The sequence below is a fragment of the Mobula birostris genome, chromosome 9, assembly GCF_030028105.1.
Source record: "Mobula birostris isolate sMobBir1 chromosome 9, sMobBir1.hap1, whole genome shotgun sequence".
Lineage (NCBI taxonomy): Eukaryota > Metazoa > Chordata > Chondrichthyes > Myliobatiformes > Myliobatidae > Mobula > Mobula birostris.
The window spans coordinates 136,908,316-136,929,288 of NC_092378.1; the positions used below are offsets into that span (position 1 = coordinate 136,908,316).

General features: G+C 43.7%; 1 protein-coding gene across 1 annotated transcript in view; it reads right to left on the reverse strand.

Moving 5' to 3' along the window:
• Positions 1–14,302, reverse strand: part of ciita (class II, major histocompatibility complex, transactivator) — a 108,018-nt gene extending 93,716 nt beyond the window's left edge. The window contains exons 1-2 of the mRNA XM_072268944.1: positions 14,270–14,302; positions 1,686–1,997 (exon numbers count right to left, since the gene is read on the reverse strand). Coding sequence (XP_072125045.1) covers positions 1,686–1,995 — 310 coding nt within the window. The 5' untranslated portion in view covers positions 1,996–1,997; positions 14,270–14,302. The remainder of the gene's footprint in view (positions 1–1,685; positions 1,998–14,269) is intronic.
• Positions 14,303–20,973: the final 6,671 nt, after the last annotated feature.

The window sequence follows — 20,973 nt, forward strand, 5'->3', positions numbered from 1 at the left end:
TTGTCTCACTGATGTTGAGCTGCAGATGATTCAGCTTGCACCGTTTGACAAAGTCCTCCACCAGGGCCCTGTATTCATCCTCCCATCCTCCCTTTATACACCCAACTATTGCTGAGTCATCAGAGAATTTTTGCAGATGACATGACTCAGTGTTGTATCTAAAGTTCCAGGTATACAGGACAAACAGGAAGGGAGCCGCTACAGTCCCCTGTGGGAACTGTATTAATCTAGAAAGGAAACTGGCTGAACAGAGTTGGGATAAAAGGTAAGCAATCAACTTGACAAAGTGAATCCCACACGAGTCAGTTTTGGGATCATAACTGTTCGTTGAACTTATAAACCAATGAGATGAAAGACTATAAGCTAAGTCTCCAATGACATAAAGATGGGCAACGTTGTAATTGGTTTGAATGGCATCAATAAGTTTCGAATATATTAAGTAACTGGGCAAAAGTGCAGAAATAAATTTCAATATAGGTGAATGTTATCTAAGAAGGGCAGGACAGAGTACATTCTAAACAGTGAGCAGTTAGAAGCACTGGAGGCTCAAACTGAGCTGGGCGTTCATGCCCAAGAACTATCGTATTGCCTCAGAATGGTACAGCCAATGGAATGGCACTCATATCTTGAGAACTGGTGTACAGGGGGATAGGAATTACACACAATTCTGAAAGCATGGATTGGACCATACGTGAGGGACTGTCAGCAATTGTGGTCACCACATTTTAGGACGAGTCAACAGACCTTGGGGAAAATGCCATGTCAGTAAATCAGAATGATAAATAGGCTTCAAGGGTTAAGAGGTGATTTGATAAATGGGAAAGAAAACTGATGAAATCAATAGAGAAAAGTCCTTTCCATTCACTGCGGAGTCATGGACCAGGGCCTGCATCATCAATGCTGTTATTTTCTGCCCTGAAAATTGGGGACAGTTCCAGACACTGCTTATACAAGGGTGGAAACAAATTGTAACTCTTATCTGCAATTAGCAATGTTTATTCTGCAACTAGCCAAACTTTGTTGTACAAAATTCAGCTTATGGCGTTCAGCCATAACCACACCAAATGGAAATAAGAGACCCTCTCCTATTCGCATGTTCACATTCTCAACATGGATGCTCTGGTATCCATGGTTAATTGAGGAAGCCCCTGAAGCGTGAACTCCCCCTCTCTAGCCGCATGTAAATAACCATGTCTTCCAAAATCGGGATGTCATGAGGCGATGAAAAGAGAAGATAACATTGCCATCCACCGCACAGACTCCATGAGATATTTAAGTTAATGTGGCAAAAGCTAGGAAAAACATCATGAATCTGCTAGACATCATCACCTATTTTAACTGTTGTCAGCTTTTTACCTTTCAACAAGTGCTCCTGAATTTAATGTTGTAAATTTACACTGGACGTTGTTCAAACAAGTGGCATATTAGTGAAACATGGCTGCACACTCATTCACAATTCCCCATCATAAAATGATGGGGAATCGTGCCCTTCTTACACTATTTAAAGTGTAGTTAGCCCGTATTACAAACTAAACCACATCTCCATCTTACTTATAGTCTGATTTTGGTCAGCTTATCAGCCATGCTGGAATGGTGGAGCAGACTCAATGGGCCAAATGGCCTAATTCTGCTCCCATGTCTTATTACTGAGAAGGGAACTTAAAAAAAAAAATGGAGTTACTTACCGCCAGTTTGTCCACTTGACAATGTTTGATCCTTGCCATTGGAAACTTGTTGAAGCTTTGCACAAATCCATGGAAAGTTATCACAAAGAATGGAGAGAAATGCTTGACAGTAATTTTCGTCTTTGCCCAGAGCAGATACCAAAATGGTCCGTGACAAGTCCTCAGGTTCACATTGATTGTAATGTCTGTAGTCATCCTTTGTTAAAAGGCCCCTTCCCAACAAGTCAATCAGTAGGTCTTGAAATTTCAAAGGAGGTGCATTTGACAGAATGTTAATTAAGCCAAGCAGGAATTTCTTGGAGTGGATCATACCTAGAGAGATTGAATATAGAGATAATTAATGAGTATAATGTGAAAAATATTCTAAGTGAACAGTGGAATATTGTCAAGTTGCTAGAGTCAGTTCCCTCGTAAAATGTTGCAGGAAGTGTAAACAGGGCTGCCTAGAAATGCATGAATCAAATAGAGAAATATTTAAGTTGTTTAACAGGAATAGCAAAGACATAATGCTTCTATCACCAGTTATAACACTGCAGTTGATCAGGAGAATGCGTTAACGTAGGTGAAAAGACTGTCACCAGATGTTTAAGAGAAGAGTGTTACTCCTACTTCAGAGATAGAGTGTTGTGAGTCTTGATGCAGAGTCTCAATGCCATCCCTTTGCCTCTGTAGATGCAGCTTCACCCATTGAGTTCCACCAGCAGTTGTGATTTCAAGCCTCACACTTTTGACTGGGTATTGTCTTATAGTTAACGGTATGCTATCTTGGGCCCCATCTTTAAAAGGTATTATTACTGATGTACAGTATGAATGACACACGCCACCTTGAAATTAAAAAGTAACCAGGACGATTAGGTCGCCATTTCAACCTGATTCCTTCGTTCGGACCACAGCTAAGCATAATGTGCAGGTAGCTGGTGGCGAATGGTGGGTGAAGGAAGACTGACACATTTCCTTGTTGAACCAATGACACGTAGCCTCACAGGGAGGAAACAAACCTCAAATTGACTTGTAATTCTTTCTTCCACAAATTTTGCTTCTGGTTAAAGCAGATACAATCATCAAATAAAGTCCAGTGTTATGATATTTTCATAATACAAGTCTTAGACAAGATGGTGATTCTTTGCGTGCAGCTCCAATGGAAATCATCAAGCATTCCCACTTAGGACTTCTACAGCTGACATCCACATGGGAACTACAGTAAGCAGCATCGTTTTAATACTTAAAAAAAAAATCTATCAATCCACAAGATCAGCAAAGTCAGGACGTGAGTACAGTTCCCCTTCAAGAAAGAGGAGGTGAGGAAGGCGCACAGTGTTACAGGTATGATTGAAGCGCAAAGGTCTTGGACTCCCAATTCCGACTATCCTGCAGGTGAATGTAGAGTCTCTGGAAAATAAAACTGAAGACCTCAGAGCAAGATTGCAGTACCAGAGGGACAGAAGGGACTGCTGTGTACTTTGCTTCATAGAAACATGGCTCATCCCCACCATTTTGGAAACAGCATTGCAACCTGAGGACTTCACCTTCCACCAAAGGGACAGGACGCCCGAGTCTTTTAAAGGTACAGGAGGTGCTGTATGCTATATGATTAACTCATCATGATTCACAGACTGTCTCAATCCTGCTCACCTGCCCTGGAGCATCTAGTGATTTAGTGTCACCCATTTAATTTGGCGAGGGAGTTTTCTGCAGCCATCCTGGTAAACCAATAAAAACAGAAAATGCCAGTAAATCCCAACAGGTTAGGCAGCTTCTGTGGAAAAAGAAACAGTCAAGGTTCTGATGTGAGATTTTCCAGCACTTTCTGTTTCTATTTCAGATTTCCAACATTATTGATTTTCATTAGCAATGGAAATATGGTGTTGGACAGCTCATTTGTTTCAGACATGTTGCACAAGGGATATTATTCCCTTGGATATCTTCTCTGTTTCTCTTTGGAGTAGCATCATAGGATATTTTATTTCTACCCAAGACCTACCCAGAACCTTAAGTCATTGCCTCATCTGAGTGACTATACCTCTTGCAGTCTAGCACTGTATCAGCAGTACACTGAATCTATATTACGCCCGTGTTTGTGAGCTCAGCTTACAGGACTCCGACTGGGATCAAGAACCTCTGACTAAGAGGCCGACTGGGTCTCAGCAACATTTGTGAAATTTTAGCTGGTTACTTTCATCCGTACCACAATCTCTTTGCTCTCCTACAATTAAGCAGGAGGTACCACAGTACAAGAACAAGGACAGCTCAACTGAGACTTCTGTAAAGACTTCTGAATAGGGTTGCCAACTGTCCCATATTAGCCGGGACATCCCGTATATTGGGCTAAATTGGCTTGTCCCATACCGGACCGCCCTTACCCCATATTTCCCCCGCTAAGGTAGAGCACTCCTATGAAACCGTTCGTAAGCGGAAATGGAGTAAAGCGAAGAAGCAATTACCATTAATTTATATGGGAAAATTTTTGCGCGTTCCCAGACCCAAAAAATAACCTACCAAATCATACCAAATAACACATAAAACCTAAAATAACACTAACATACAGTAGAAGCAGGAATGATAGTATAAATACACAGCCTATATAAAGTAGAAATAATGTATGTACAGTGTAGTTTCACTTAACAGAATCGGAAGATTAAGCCAAAACTGATTTGTAGAAAAAAAATCGGCACGTACATGCATGCGCACACAGGTGCCTGCACAAGGCTTCATGGTCATGGTAGTCTTTCTCGGGGTAAACACAAGTGTCCCCTATTTGATTGCTACTTTTGTCCCTTAAGGGAGTGAGAAAGTTGGCAACGCTACTTCTGAACACCCTGCTACCACCCAGTACACATTATTTATAGCAGCTCTAGTAACATAATACATTATATATTAAAATATGTATAACATGCAGGTATCCCTAGAGGTTAATTTGCAGCTGGAGTTGGTGATGAGGAAGGCAAATGCAATGTTAGCATTCATTTCAAGAGGACAAGAATATAAAAGCACGGATGTAATGTTGAGACTTCATAAAGCACTGGTGAGGCCTCACTTGGATTATTGTGAGCAATTTTGGGCCCTTTATCTTAAAAAGGATGTGTTGCAAGTAGAGAGGGTTCAAAGGAGGCTCATGAAAATGATTCCAGGATTGAATGGCTTGTCATCGTGAAGAGCATTTGATTGCTCTGAGCCTGTATTCACTAGAATTCAGATAAACAAAGATTGACCTCATTAAAACCTATCAAATGGTAAAAGGCCTTGATAAAGTGGATGTGGAGAGGATGCTCCCTATCATGGGAGAGTCTAAGACCAGAGGACGCAGCATCAGAATAACAGAGGACGCAGCATCAGAATAGAGGGGCGGCCTTTTAGATCAGAGATGAGGAGGAATTTCTTTAGCCAGAGAGTGGTGAATCTGTGAAATTCTTTGCCACAGGCAGCTGTGGAGGCCAAGTCTTTATGTATATTTGAGTCAGAGGTTGATAGACTCTTGATTGCACTGGGTATGAAGGGATATGGGGAGAAGGCAGGATATTAGGGCTGAGAGGAAAATTGGATCAGCCATGATGGAATAGCAGAGCAGACTCGATGGGCCAAATGGCTTTATTCTGCTCCTATATTTTATGGTCTAAAATATACTGTATGTCATACATGCACAGTACATCTACAGAATATTTTTTAGTGTCTGTTAATATTATTTTATGTGCTCTATGTACTGCGTTTTGTATTTTGATACCAAAGAATGATGTTTCATTTCACTATTAGCATGTGCACAGTTGAATTACAACATACCTGAATTTGAATGTGAAGATGGACAGCGAGATTATAAACCACAAACAGGAAAACTACTTCATAATATTTACTAAATAGGAAGAGGGAAAATCTTGAGCACCTACTAACTCTGCTGGGAAATCATGTGACATGCTGGGAAGCCTAAAGCATGAAGAAAGAAAGCAGCTGCCTATAGATGGCATGAGTGTTGATGACTTGTTATGCCTTTGGAATGGACACGCCCATTGGTAACCTGCAAAAGGGCAAAACATTATTTCGGAATAAAGTGCATTTAATGTTATCTGTTTTCTCAGAATGAATCTGCATACATTTTTATCATAGCATGTTCAGAAATGAGTTCCTGTAAACAGAAAAAAATTAGATCTTCCACAACAAACCATATTGCTTTCAGTGTTGCAACCTATTTAAACTCATCCAGCCAGAAATGCAATTGATTTTTTTGGGGTTAGACAATGCTGGTAAGACCAGGGGGTCTTGTCCATCTTTGAGGAAGCAGTGGTCAACCGTATTCTTAATCCGCAGCAGCTCCCCAGCTGCTGTAACTGGAAGTGGTGCTGCCTCAGAAGTTAACTTTCCTGGTATTCGTACCCTGGGTATATACACCCATGTCAAGGAATTGGACTAAAGAACCCGTTGTTGTCACTACTGTCAGAGAGAAGGCACACACTCAGTGTCTTAGGAGTGGCTTCTTCCTCTCTGCCATCCGATTTCTGAACGGTCCATGAACACGACCTCACTATTCACCTTTTGCACTAATTATGTATCTGTCTATTTATATACTTGATTATTAGTCTGTCATTCATATATTTGCTTGTTTGTTTGTTTAATATTCCTACTTATTCTAATTTGTTATGCCTGCTGTCAAAACCAGCAAATTTCATTACTTATGTCAAGGACAATAAATCTGATTCTGATTCTATAAGGAGAGATTTCCAAAAAATAGACTGATTAGCATAGAGAAAATGGGATGTATTTCCAAGCTAGGATGGTGTGTAGCTTAGCGTAGATGTAGGCGCAGGCAGAGGGGAGGGTGGGAGGATGGTGTGCTGCTTTAATGTGGTTGAAGTCCGATTTACTAGAATGCCAGAATGCTGCCTGCATTAGAGAGCGTGTTGTAGGAGGTTGGGTTGAGTGAGCTAGGTGTGGTAAACCAGGTATATAGGTTGTAACTGGGTTACCTGCCTGGACACGCCCCTCTGCTGACTGCTCCTGTGGCTCCTCCCACAGACCCCTGAATAAAGGCGATTGTGTCACTGCTCCTCCTCTCAGTCCAGGATAGATACTCAGCATGGACATGGGTCCATTTTACTGTTAGTAAAAGCCTTTCAGTATTTACTCTACTTCCAGTCTTTTGGAGTAATTAATAGTGCATCAGTAGGGCTTTTCTTGTTGGAGCGAAGGGGGATGAGAGACGACTTGAGAGAGGTCTACAAGATGATAAGAGGCATAGATCAAGTAGATAGCCAGACATTTTCCCAGGACAGAAATGGGTAATATAAGAGGGCATAATTTTAGGATGATTGGAGGAAAGTATGGGGGGGATGTCAAAGACAGGTTTTTATACAGAGAGTTGAGAGGGTGTAGAAAACCCTGCCAGGGTGGTGGTAGAGGCAGATATGTTAGGGGCATTTAAGAAACCCATAGAAAGGCACATGGATGATAGAAAAATGGAAAGTTATGTAGGAGGGAAGGGTTAGATTGATCTTAGACTAGGTTAAAAGATTGGCACCCCCCCATGGGCCAAAGGCTTTGTCCTATGCTGCAGTGTTCTATGCTCTATGTTTAGAATGAAAAGTCAGGCTCATCTCCCAGCGAAAACGATGGGTGGGGGTTTGACTGTAACATTTAAGAGAAGTTTGATTAGGTGCATAGTTGGAAGGGCTATCCGGGCTATGATCTAGGGTCGATGGGACTAAGCCGAATAATAGTCAGCACAGACTGGGGCAGCAGGGGTGGTGGTGGTGGCGAAGGGCCCATTTCTACGCTGCAGTGCTCTGTAACTCTATGGTAATGCACACAACATCTTTTAAAATGGTGGATTCCATATTACATATGGTCAAAATGAGGAGAAGAAGTGTTATTAGACAGTGGCAAAAATACTGTATTAAATAACAGGAACTAGACCCACTGTGACAAAATCTGGAACAGTAGAAACTGTGGGAATCAGGAGGAAGTTGAGGCAACGCAGGAAGAGGAACTTTGAGAAGTACACACTTGTGCTTTCATGCCAAATAATGAATATGGAAGGGGCACCTAAAATGGCCCTGGGTCAGTTATTTGCCATGCAACACAAAGGAAAGAAAACTGCAGGCGAGGTCTGCTTTCTACAGAATCTCATATTTGAAAGACATTATTTCTAAATGATATTTGTTTTTCAGATCCACATAATTAAAAAAAAATTCTTTTGAGATAAAAAAGACCTATTAGGTGCTCTCACCTCAAAGTCACAAGTTTTGGATTGAATTCACATTACTTGGATCTAGGCTGACATTCATTCCCTGCAGCTCTGCAGGATTATTACATTTTCTAAAGACGCTGTCCTTGGGATGAGACACTAGAGCAAAGCTACAACTACCTCCTCAAGTGGGCATTAAGGTCAGATAGCACTGCATAGTGGCGGGAGAGGAAACTTCTCCCGGTAACGTTTTGTCATTTTCATTCGAACAATTTACTAAATGAGTAGCATTGAAGGGTCCTGATTGGGTCCTAATGAAGAGTCTTGGCCCAAAATGTTGACTGTTTTCCACAGATGCTACCTGGGAGTTGCTCTGCCATTTGATGTCCATGTTGCTTGGATTTCCAGCACCAGCAGATTTTCTTTTGTTTGTGAACTTACTAAATTCTTTCAATATTTACTAAGAAACCATTAAGGCCAAACAAATACTCAGGACAAATTTTGGCAGACTGTTAGAAATCATCTCAAACATGTTCCCAGGTATTTTTAGAGAGGATGGGGAACTTACATAGCAAACTAAATCAGCAGCTGAGATTAGAAAGTAAAGCAAGCTGTGCATCAATTTATTCTCTGTTAAAGCAATAAAAGAGAAGTATTGTATCATCTACAAAACATCAAATATACGTGCACTTCCAGGTGAAAAATATTGTGAACTGTGACGATGGTATCTAAAAGAAAGACCATACATGGTTTTACAGAATTTTGAAGTTAAAATATAATGTAGATTATGAAAGAAGTTTTGTTCCATAGGATTCTGACATAATCTCCTATTCCCTTTATAGTTAGGAGTGATTTTGTTTCTCAAATCACACACACTAGACCAAAGCTTCTCTATTTTCAAACAGTAATTGCTAACTAAGCAAAAAAAAAGAGGAAAGGGTTTTCAACATGAAATATGGTGTATGGGATTACATATTTTCTTAAAAATCCACAATTTCTGTAACTTTTTGCTTAGATTATATTTTTCTTTGAATTGGTGCAAAACTGTAAAATGTCTTTCATAAAATTTCCCTTTTCATATGTATGTGTTTCTATCCATTTTTTCTGCGCTGTCCTCTTAAAGCCACACATAGGCAGTCTGAAGAGCCAAGCCACACAGCTGTATAGGAATGGCATATTGTGTGAGTGTTGAGATCCTAAGAATATATGACACATTTTTTTAAAGAGCATTAGAATATGTTCAATTCTTTGGCAAAAGTGGTTTAGTGCAAAAGTTAACAAACACTATACTGGTTAGAAGCAAAAATAAAATCAAGAACTGAAATGAAACCAAAGCCACTTGAATTTTAAGAGTTGCATACCGTATGTGGGTACAAGAAAAGACATTTTATTGTACCTTTCACCACCCCGCCCCTTTCAAGTTATGGCAAGGGAATTTAAAGACAATGAATACCATAATCCACCTTTTTATATTTTCTATCTATCTACCTATTTATTTGTGAATATATGTTTCTTTACTTATTTGAAAGCAGTGGGTGTCACTGGACTGTCACCATCTTTTGGTCTGTCTTGATCAGAGTAGGTCATGGTGAGCTGCCTTCTTGGACTGCTGCAGTCCCTCTTGAAGAGGGCCTCCACGGTTTAAACCCAGTGGCAATGAAGTACAAATGCCATGTGATTCGGAGGGAGATCAGTTATGCAGGAAAACCACAACCCAAAAGCTGTACCACCTTCCACAAAGGACAAAGTGACATGGACTAGATAACTTGTCTATTAGACTTGGGAATTAATATTGACTAGCGAGCAGTAAGCTATTGGCCGTAACTATCCTGTTCTTCTAAATAATACCTTGGGACCTGAGGACCTTGGTGCCACAATGAGAAACAATAATGTGGACATAGCAGTGTCATCTCCATTTTTGTCCATGATACAGTCCCAAAAAGCGTACATGTAAAGAATGGTCATGATTATACACTTTTGATAAGTGAAATTGAGTGGGGCAACTGGCAGAGTTGCTGCCACCTAGTTCAATCTGACCTACTGTGCTGTTTGTATGAACTTTGCATTTATTCCCTGAGATCAAGTAGGTTCTCTGATTTCCCATGCAGGCTATGGGATAAGGTACTCCATGCAAGGCTTACTGAGAAAATAAAGAGGGATGTGATCCAAGGGGACGTTGCTTCGTAGACCCAGAATTGGCTTGCCCAAAGAAAGCAAAAAGTGGTTGTAGACAGGTCATATTCTACATGGAGGTCGGGGAGCAGTGGTGTGTCTCAGGGATCTGTTCTAGGGCCCCTTCTCTTTGTGATTTTAATAAATAACCTGGATGAGGAAGTGGAGGGATGGGTTAATAAATTTTCTGATGACACAAAGGTTGGGGGTGTTGTGGATAGTGTGGAGGGCTGTCAGAGGTTACAGCAGGACATCGATAGGATGCAAAACTGGGCTGAGAAGTGGCAGATGGAGTTCAACCCAGATAAGTGTGAGGTGGTTCATTTTGGTAGGTCAAATATGATGGCAGAATTTAGTATTAATGGTAAGACTCTTGGCAGTGTGGAGGATCAGAGGGATCTTGGGGTTCGAGTCCATAGGACACTCAAAGCTGCTGCGCAGGTTGATTCTGTGGTTAAGAAAGCATACGGTGCATTGGCCTTCATCAATCGTGGGACTGAGTTTAGGAGCCGAGAGGAAATGTTATAGCTATACAGGATCCTCATCAGACCCCACTTGGAGTACTATGCTCAGTTCTGGTCACCTTACTACAGGAAGGATGTGGAAACTATAGAAAGGGTGCAGAGGAGATTTACAAGGATGTTGCCTGTATTGGGGAACATGCCTTATGAGAATAGGTTGAGTGAACTCGGCCTTTTCACCTTGGAGTGGCAGAGGATGGGAGGTGACCTGATTGAGGTGTACAAGATGATGAGAGGCATTGGTTGTGTGGATAGTCAGAGGCTTTTTCCCAGGGCTGAAATGGCTAACACGACAGGGCATAGTTTTAAGGTGCTTGGAAGTAGGTACAGAGATGTCAGGGATAAGTTTATTTTTACGCAGAGAGTGGTGAGTGCATGGAATGGGCTGCCGGCGACGGTGGTGGAGGCGGATATGATAAGATCTTTTAAGAGACTCCAAAATAGGCACATGGAGCTTAGAAAAATAGAGGATTATGCATAACCCTAGGAATTTCTAAAGTAAGTACATGTTCGGCACAGCACTGTGGGCCGAAGGGCCTGTATTGTGCTGTAGGTTTTCTGTGTTTCTGTGTTCCTCCCACATTCCATGCAGGTTGGTGGGTTAATTGGCTACTGTAGGTTGTCCCTATGTGTAGCTGAGTGGTAAAAGCTGGTTGGGAGGATTGCGATAGAAGTGTGTGTAAATTAAAATGGAGTTGGTGGAGGACTAGTGTAATTAGGTGGTTGCTGATTTGCATGCCAAATGGTCTGATTCCATGCCGTATGACTCAATGACTCTAAATTGTACATATTTTGAGACAGCCCTGGTTCCATCAGAGAAGGGTCTCGGCCCAAAAGCTCAGCTCCTTAACCCTCCTCATAGATTCTGCCTGACCTGCTGAGTTGTGAGTGTTACTGTGGATTTCCAACATCTGCAGAATCTCTTGTGTTTCTGGTTACATCAACTAGTTAGAGCATTGTGGGTAAAAATCACAGAAAAGTAAAAACACCGGAGAAATTTGCAAATATCAGAGGCACAAGTTTGATCGTCCATTCCTCAATCTGCAATGGTTTACAGCCTTAAAAAAACTTGGAATCTTTACATTCCAATAATTACATTCAAGTCAATTCTAGTACTTTACAACCATACATTTAATCTGACAAAAAAAGTTCTAAAAATGAAATGTATTTTAAACCAACAGTACAGAATATAATTTCCTGAAAAGTTATACTAGTAGTTTCCCATAATCAGCCCCACACCTTACCTGCAGGGATACTGCAACCTGTCAGCTTTTCAAACTGATACACTTTCAAATGTCAATTCATCCAACCAACATCCACTCTTTTCTCCTGCTGCCCAATCTAAACAAATATTTTTGTTCTCAAAACTTATCCTTTATTTCAATCCTTCCATTCCTTCCATTCTCACACCCATCTTCACCCCCCAAACAGCGGGCAAAACCATTCTCCTGCTTCAGGGTGTTCCTTTACCGAACCAACACCACTCCCCCGTCAACAGCTCCTCAGTAAATGCTGCTGGCAAAGTTCAAGTTCGGGTGATTGTCATTCAACTGTGCACATGTATACCACTAAACAAAACAATGTTCTTCCGGACCAAGGTGGATAACACAGTATATATAACTCACACACATGCCACAAACAGTAATATTACCATGAATAAATTATCAAATAATAAGCTGCACTTATGATACAAGTTAAAAAGTAAGCAGCATAATGCTATTGGCACTTCATATGTGATGAGATGTGGGTGGTGGTAGGGGGTTCAATGGTCTTACAGCCTGGGGGAAGAAGATGCTTCTCATTCTAATTCTTGTGCTAATATGATGGTACCTCATGCCTGATGGTAAGGGGTCAAAGAGTTTATTGGACGGATGGAAGGGATCATTGACAATGCTAAGGGAACTCCTCATAAGTATCTCTAGCGGATGGAAGAGAGACCTTGATGATTATCTCAGCAGTCCTCGCAGGGACTTGTGGTCAGATGCCTTGCAATTCCTGTACTAGACTTCCCACCCCTCCCCATAATACCCTCCTCTTCCCCTCACTATGAGCTGACACTTATCCTCGGTTCTAAACCAAAAATCTTCTTCTCATCTTCTTTCTCTCCAAAAGCAAATTCCTCCACACTTGTCCCCATTTCTTGCCCATCTTCATTTCCAGCTTCTTCCCTCCTCCACCTTTCATTGTTACCCTTATTCCCATCGCTTTTCTCCTGTTTATGTTTCTGCTGTGGATCTTTTCCTCTACCTTGTCCTGCAGGATCAATCATTCCCAAGTGTTCACAGTTCAAACTCAATGAACTAGAAAAGTATGTGCAGTACTGTGCAAAAGACTTGGGCACGTCTCCTGTATATAGCTCGAATGTCTATGGTTTTTGCACAGTACTGGTGTAATTTTATGTATTGCACTGTACTACTGCCACAAAAAAAATCATTACATATGTGGGTGATGATAAACCTGATTCTGATTTGGGTGTCAATTGTGGACTGAGAGCGGGAAGGGGGCAGGGAGAGGGGAAGGAGGGGGAAGCACCAGAGAGACATTCTGTAATGATCAATAAACCAATTGTTTGGCATCAAATGACTTTGCCTGGTGTCTCAGGGCTGGGTGTGTCTACACCAGTGCCACCCCCCCTCCCCCTGCCTCTGGCACTCCCTCTCCAACACCTGTCCCACACTCCACTATTGGCGCTCCGCTCTTGCCATTCCCAACATCCTATACTTCCGCCAGATTTACAAGTTTCCCCACTTTGACAAATACTGTGCAAAAGTCTTAGACACCCATATATAGCTAGGGTGCTTAAGATTGTTGCACATTATGTCACCATATACTACCATCAGATTCATTTTCTTGCAGGCATTCACAGTAGAACAAGGAAGTACAATAGAATCAGTGAAAAACTACACACAAAGATAGTTCAATGACAATTGAGTGAAACCAATGAACGGTTACCGGGTTTGAAGAGAAGATGACTTCGAAAATGTATCATTCATAGGGTAAAGCAAGAACAAAAAAGCAGAACAGACACGGAGCATTCCGATTTGGATATACTGTATATAGGCATTTCTTCATTGTCACTGGATCCAAACGCTACCACGAGATTCTCTCAACCAGAGCAAACTGAAGCGGCTGAAGAAGATTTTCGATAGCATGTCAGGGACATATTAGGGACAGGTAATAAACGCTGATCTTGTCTGTCTTACCCATGTCCTATAAATTAATTAAGACATTTTCAACTCAACCCATTATAAACCACTTCTGTTGAATCTGAAAAGATGGATCAGGCATCAATTCATTCCTTTTAATCGTAACTTCTTCATCATTACCGGGTGTTATCAGCACTATAGTATTGATTTGAATTCCGGCTTCTGCAATGATTACACTATTTCAAATCGCTTACGACACCGGTGTCTAACACCGGTCCTAGTCAAGCAGGTTAGGAAATGCTTGAAGAATGCATGGTCCCAATTTTACTGTATTATTTCCTTCAGCTCCCGGCAACTCACCTGTAAGGATGTGTCTCTTTAGAAATTATCGTTGACACCCGCTCTTAGGCAGTTTCGTTATTAAATGTTCAATTGCCTAAGATACACATTCTCAAAACTTAATTTACTAATTTGATTCGGCGATGTGTTGTACTTTTCATATTAGTTGCCGTTAGGTTTGAGGTTAATAATCGGTTTTTAAAAAAAGCCTATTAGACATTCTGAAACCAGACTTACTTTCTCGCTGCAGCTCCCAGTGCTCATGTTCCGTCCGATCCGACGCTTCGTAACGTTTTGATATGGACTGAATAAAACAATTCGTAACCTTACTGGGTGGTTCCAGTGGCGGTAAACGCCTCCAAAGACTACCGTCCTACTTTTAGTGGCCTGAAAATATTTCTGCATTCTTGTAGATGAAATCCCCTCCATCCAAAACGGTTGAAGGAAATCCCCAAATTGTCCCGTCAGCCGGCGGTTCAGTAACAGTGCCCAATCCAGTTTTACTCATTAGATATTAAAGTTATATTTGGTTTCTCACGTGTATCCTGTTTTCATAAATATAGCACCTTGTGTGAAGGGACCTTTACTGTCATTTCAACATGGTGAGAACATTTCAGTGTCGGATATCCCATTATCTGTTGCTTTCGCTCGTGTCCTTGACTAAACTGGAGCATTGCACGATAGTAAAGTCTACAACGTTAAGCTTCCGTCTGGATGATTCCACCGTCCTCCTTCCCTCTTCTCCTATTCCTCACTCTAACCGCTTCTCTTCTCCCCACCTGCCTATCATCGATCGATCTGGTGTCCAGTCTCCCTCATTTTCTTCCCTGTTCCGCTCTCCCCTGTCCATTTCCTTCTTATTCAGCCATAGAGTCACAGAAAAGTACAGCGCAGAAACTGGCCCTTCGGCCCATCAAGTCCGCGCTGAACCATTTAAACTGCCTACTCCGATGGACCTGCACCGGAACCGTAGCCCTCCATACCGCTACCATCCATGTCCCCATCCGAACTTTGCTTAAACGTTGAAATCGAGCTTGTATGCACCACTTGAGTTGGCAGCTCGTTCCACACTCTCGCGACCCTCTGAATGAGGAACTCACAACCTAATGCTCCCTTAAGCTTTTCACCTCTCATCCTTAACCCAACCTGGTCTGGTTGCAGTCACACCCAACCCCAATGCCAAAAACCACCTTGCATTTATCCTATCTATACTACAATTTTGTAAAGCTCTATCAAATCTCTCCTCAATCTTCTACATTCCAAGGAATAAAGCCCTCACCCATTAATCATTCCTTATAAACCAGGTTCTCCAGACCCGGCAAAATCTTTGCATATTTTCTCAGAACTCTTTCAACCTTATTTATATCTTTCCTGTAGGATGCGACCAAAACTGCACAAAATCTCTTTAACTTTTCCACCTATCACTTCCCAGCTTTCACTTCACACCCTCCCCACCCAGCTACCTATCACTCACCTGACTGTACCTGTCACCTTCCAGTTTCTACTCCTTCCCCTTCCCCAGCCTTCTTATTCTGGCTTCTTCCCCCTTCCTTTCCAGTCCTGGTAAAGGGACGGGGGCCAAAGTGCTGACAGTTTATTCCTCTCCCCAGATGCTGCCTGACCTGCTGAGTTCCTTCAGCATTTTACACGTGTTACTCTAGATTTCCAGCGTCTGCAGAATCTCTTGTGTTGACGTTTTGTTGGTTTTTGCTGCCCCCAGCAGTGTATCTTTTGCTTACCTTCTCACCTGTGGACCCTCTCACACCGGCACACCCTGATTCTCTCTGTCCTAGATACTGAAGAAGGGCGGGGGCAGGGGGAGGGAGAGGGAGAGGGGGGGAGGAGAGAATGGGGGGGGAGAGTAGGAAGAAAGAGGGAGAGAGAGGGGAAGGGAGAGAAGACGGAGAGAGTGGGGAAGAGAGGGGAGAGAGGGAGGGGGAGAGGGGGAGAGAAGGAGGAGAGAAAGGGAGGGAGTGGGAGAGGGAGGAAGAGAGGGGGAGAGAGGGAGTGGGAGGGAGGGGAGAGGGAGAAAGGGGAGGGAGGGGGAGGGGAAGGGGGAGGGAGGGAGGGGAAGAGAGGGAGAGGGAGGGAGAGAGGGGAAGAGGGGTGGAGGAAGGGAGGGGAAAGGAGAGGGAGGTAGGGAGGGGAAGACGGAGGGAGGGGAAGAGAGGGGAGAGAGGGAGTGGGAGGGAGAGCAAGGGAGGGAGGGGAGAGGGAGAAAGGGGGAAGGAGGGAGGGGGAGAGAGAGGGGGAGGGAGGGGGAGGGGAAGGGGGAGGGAGGGAGGGGGAGAGGGAGGGAGGGGAAGAGAGGGGAGGAGGGAGTGGAAGAAAGGGGAGGGAGGAGAGAGAGGGAGGAGAGAGTGGGGAGAGAGGGGAGGGGAGGGAGTGAGGGGAGAGAGAGGGGGAAAGGGAGAGGGAGGAGGGAGGAGAGTGAGGGATGCTGAGAGGAGGGTGGGGGTGTGAGAGGGGTGAGAAAGGGGATGAGAGAGGGGGGAGGGGTAGAGAGAGCAGGGGATAGAGGGGAGACAGGGAGAGGTTGAGCTGGGGAGCGGAGAAAGAGAGAAGGGTGTGAGAGTGAAAGGTGGGAGAGAGGAGGGTGAGAGAGAGTGGGGAGAGAGGGAGGGGGAGAGAGGGAGAGGAGGAGAGAGGAGAGAGAGGGGGAGAGAGGGAGAAGAGAGTGGGGAGAGAAAAGGGAGAGGGGGCAGAAGGGGGAGAGAGAGAAAGATAGATTGATAGAGAGAGGCAAAGGTGTGGTTTCAGGTGGTAGGTGTGGAGGGATTTCTGTGTGTGCCGATGTCAGTGATGCTTCTGAGTGCAAGAAAAAAGGTGAGCACAGTTGAGGGTTTGTTAAGTTATCTAAATATGTGAGAAGAGCCATTAGAAGACTCTATAGCCCTGGAGTGGGTGAGAGTGAATCAGCTCTCTCACTCTGCTTGACCTGAGCCAAATACTCACTATATCTCACTGAAGAAGGGAATCTGCTAATTCATAACAGAAGCCAGAATACTTTTAGTGGCAGAGTTTTATGAAGTGTTTAAAATGTTATGTGGTTTAAGATTATCCCCAGATCAAACATGTCTACTAATTTTTACAAATTATTGCCAGAAGTTAAAAGCGCAGTTGACAGTAAAGGTTACCGAGCAGCTGCGGGGGGTATTTTTCATTGCTGGTAATGAAGTTAGATGGCCTTTAGTCCGAAATGATTCAGTGCACGCCCGTGCATGTGTGGGTGCAATCTGATTTTGTCTGCAGAAATCAATCAACATGATCTAAAGCAACACATATAAAAGTTGCTGGTGAACGCAGCAGGCCAGGCAGCATCTCTAGGAAGAGATGCAGTCGATGTTTCGGGCCGAGACCCTTCGTCAGGACTAACTGAAGGAAGAGTGAGTAAGGGATTTGAAAGTGGGAGGGGGAGGGGGAGATCCAAAATGATAGGAGAAGCCAAGAGCTGGACAGGTGATTGGCAAAAGAGATACAAGAGGATCATGAGACAGGAGGTCCAGGAGAAAGAAAAGGGGGAGGGGGAAGCCCAGAGGATGGGCAAGGGGTATAGTGAGGGGGACAGAGGGAGAAAAAGGAGAGAGAGAAAAAGAATGTGTGTATATAAATAAATAATGGATGGGGTACGAGGGGGAGGTGGGGCATTAGTGGAAGCTAGAGAAGTCAATGTTCATGTCATCAGGTTGGAGGCTACCCAGACGGAATATAAGGTGTTGTTCCTCCAACCTGAGTGTGGCTTCATCTTGACAGTAGAGGAGGCCATGAATAGACATATCAGAATGGGAATGGGACATAGAATTAAAATGTGTAGCCACTGGGAGATCCTGCTTTCTCTGGCGGACAGAGTGTAGGTGTTCAGCGAAACGATCTCCCAGTCTCCATCAGGTCTCGCCAATATATAAAAGGCCACATTGGCAGCACCAGACGCAGTATATCAACCCAGCCGACTCACAGGTGAAGTGTCGCCTCACCTGGAAGGACTGTCTGGGGCCCTGAATGGTAGTGAGGGAGGAAGTGTAAGGGCATGTGTAGCACTTGTTCTGTTTACAAGGATAAGTGCCAGGAGGGAGATCGGTGGGGAGGGAAGGGGGGGGGGAAACGAATGGACAAGGGAGTCACGTAGGCCGATCCCTGTGGAAAGCAGAGAGAGACGGCGGGAGGGAAAGATATGCTTAGTGGTGGGATCCCGTTGGAGGTGGCGGAAGTTACAGAGAATAATATGTTGGACCCGGAGGCTGGTGGGGTGGTGGGTGAGGACCAGAGGAACCCTATTCCTAGTGGGGTGACGGGAGGATGGAGTGAGAGCAGATGTGTGTGAAATGGGGGCGATGCGTTTGAGAGCAGAGTTGATGGTGGAGGAAGGGAAGCCCCTTTCTTTAAAAAAGGAGGACATCTCCTTCGTCCTGGAATGAAAAGCCTCATCCTGAGAGCAGATGCGGTGGAGACCGAGGAATTGCGAGAAGGGGACGGCATTTTTGAAAGAGACAGGGTGAGAAGAGGAATAGTCCAGATAGCTGTGAGAATCAGTTACCTCCCCATCGTACCCCATCCGTTATTTATTTATATACACACATTCTTTTTCTCTCTCTCCTTTTTCTCCCTCTGTCCCCCTCACCGTACCCCTTGCCCATCCTCTGGTTTTTTCCCCCTCCCCCTTTTCTTTCTCTCTAGGCCTCCTGTACCATGATCCTCTCATATCCCCTTTGCCAATCATCTGTCCAGCTCTTGGCTCCATCCCTCCTCCTCCTGCCTTCTCCTATCATTTTGGATCTCCCCCTCCCCCTCCCACTTTCAAATCTCTTACTAGCTGTTCTTTCAGTTAGTCCTGACGAAGGGTCTCAGCCCGAAACGTCGACTGTACCTCTTCCTAGAGATGCTGCCTGAGCTGCTGCGTTCACCAGCAACTTTTATGTGTGTTGCTTGAAATTCCAGCATCTGCAGATTTCCTCGTGTTTGCATTAACATGATCTAAATTTTGCTGCTAAAGGAGATACTGTTTCATGTGCACCATGGCTTTAAAGAAATCCTCCTCATTTATAAAGTTTCTTTCACAACCAAGGACAGCCTAAAAAGTTCCACTCAGAAGGAAGTACTTTTGAAGAACCGATTCTGAAATAACAGGAAAAATTTGGACTCAGCAGGCTGCTGCAGAATTGCACTTTGACCTCCCACATAAAACTAATATCGAACAATAGTCAGGGACTGAACCAAATTTATAATAGTGATGAAGAAAATAATGGACTATGGTGACAATTCTGCAGAACCAGGTAATTTCCGTCCACAGTTCTCAAAGGAAGTAAGTCAGAATATTATTTTCCCACATACTATAATCCCTTTAATGACTGTGATCTTCTACTCTGAAGACCAGCTCTGACTTTGTCACCAAACCTGCTCACATGAGCAGAGTGATTGTTCTTCAGCAAGCTGATCTCCACCTGGCACAGGCTGAACACCACCCCCTGATATTTCACCTTGGATAATGGCCATGTCATTGAAGATTAGTGACTGATCCTCCATGCAGTCATGATTTCACTTCCTCTGGAAATCATGCCACCACAGCCTCCAGCCTTGTAGCCCCTTAACTCTGTAATCCAGCTTCTAGACCAGGGGTTCCTAACTTCTTTTATGCCATGGACCACTACCATTAACCAAGAGGTCCACGGGTCCCAGGCTGGGGACCCCTGTTCTAATCCTCTCAATAGCCACTGGTGACAATGTCCTGGAGGACTCAAACAATAGGAGTTCTGCAGATGCTGGAAATTCAAGCAACACACATCAAAGTTGCTGGTGAACGCAGCAGGCCAGGCAGCATCTCCAGGAAGAGATACAGTCGACGTTTCAGGCTGAGACCCTTCGTCAGGACTAACTGAAGAAAGAGCTAGTAAGAGATTTGAAAGTGGGAGGGACTCACTGCTTTTATATCACAGACTTACTTTTTTCCCCCTATTTTGATTCTATTCCTCCTCCCTCCAACCAGTCTTGTTGCATTTGCATCTGTGACACCTCTGACTCCCTCCCACACCCTGACTCATTGGGATTCTGGGTGGGCTTATATGGATAAGGAAAAGTCAGTGAAAAGTTTGGCGGAATGTAAAATGGATGTCATCTGCTCCATTTGGAATACAGTATATTGTTACTAAATGAGTAACATCTAATAATTTCTAAAAGCCCATTGGCTCTCATAGTTATCTAGTGTTTAACCCCTCTCACCCCATTGAGACCACATTCCATTCATCTAGTTTCTCTGGCTCAATCGCATCTGTTCCAGAGATGCCATCTTTCGCATCAATTTTCCTCTGCTATGGTTTTCTATCTGCCTCAATTGGCTAGGCTTTTGACTGAGCCTATTATATTCTTTAGATTTCTGCCTTCTGCTATCATCTCCCACCCAGAGCAAGGATAGAGTTCTCCTTGTCCTCAGCTATCACCTGAGCAGCCTGGACATTCAAGGGATAATCCTCCATAATAGTCGCACCCTTCAACGGATGCCACCACCAGTCATATTTCACTCTGCTCTTCCCTTTCAGCATCCTGAAGGGACTCTGCAACTTCTTGCTTCCTTCATTCATCTTCAGCAGTACCTACTCTCCTTCTCACGACACCTTCCCGCACATCTACTGGGGACGAAATACCTTTGCTCTTCCTCTGATGCCGTGGCCCAAACGTTCCTTCCAGCAATTCACTTGTACTCCATCCAAACTAGTGTACAGCCTTTGGTGCTCATAATGTGATCTCAACTCCAGATACAGAGAGAGGGGATGAATCACCTCCATTTAGCCCGCAAGGATCAACTGGAGCTTCTTGTCTCCTGTTACTTTAATGTTTTGTGCTGCTCCCCTTCTGACTGTTCTTACAAAGACCCAACGTAACCATGACAAATGACATCCTATCTTTCATCTTGCCAGCTTATAGCCCTTCACCACTGCTACTTTATCACT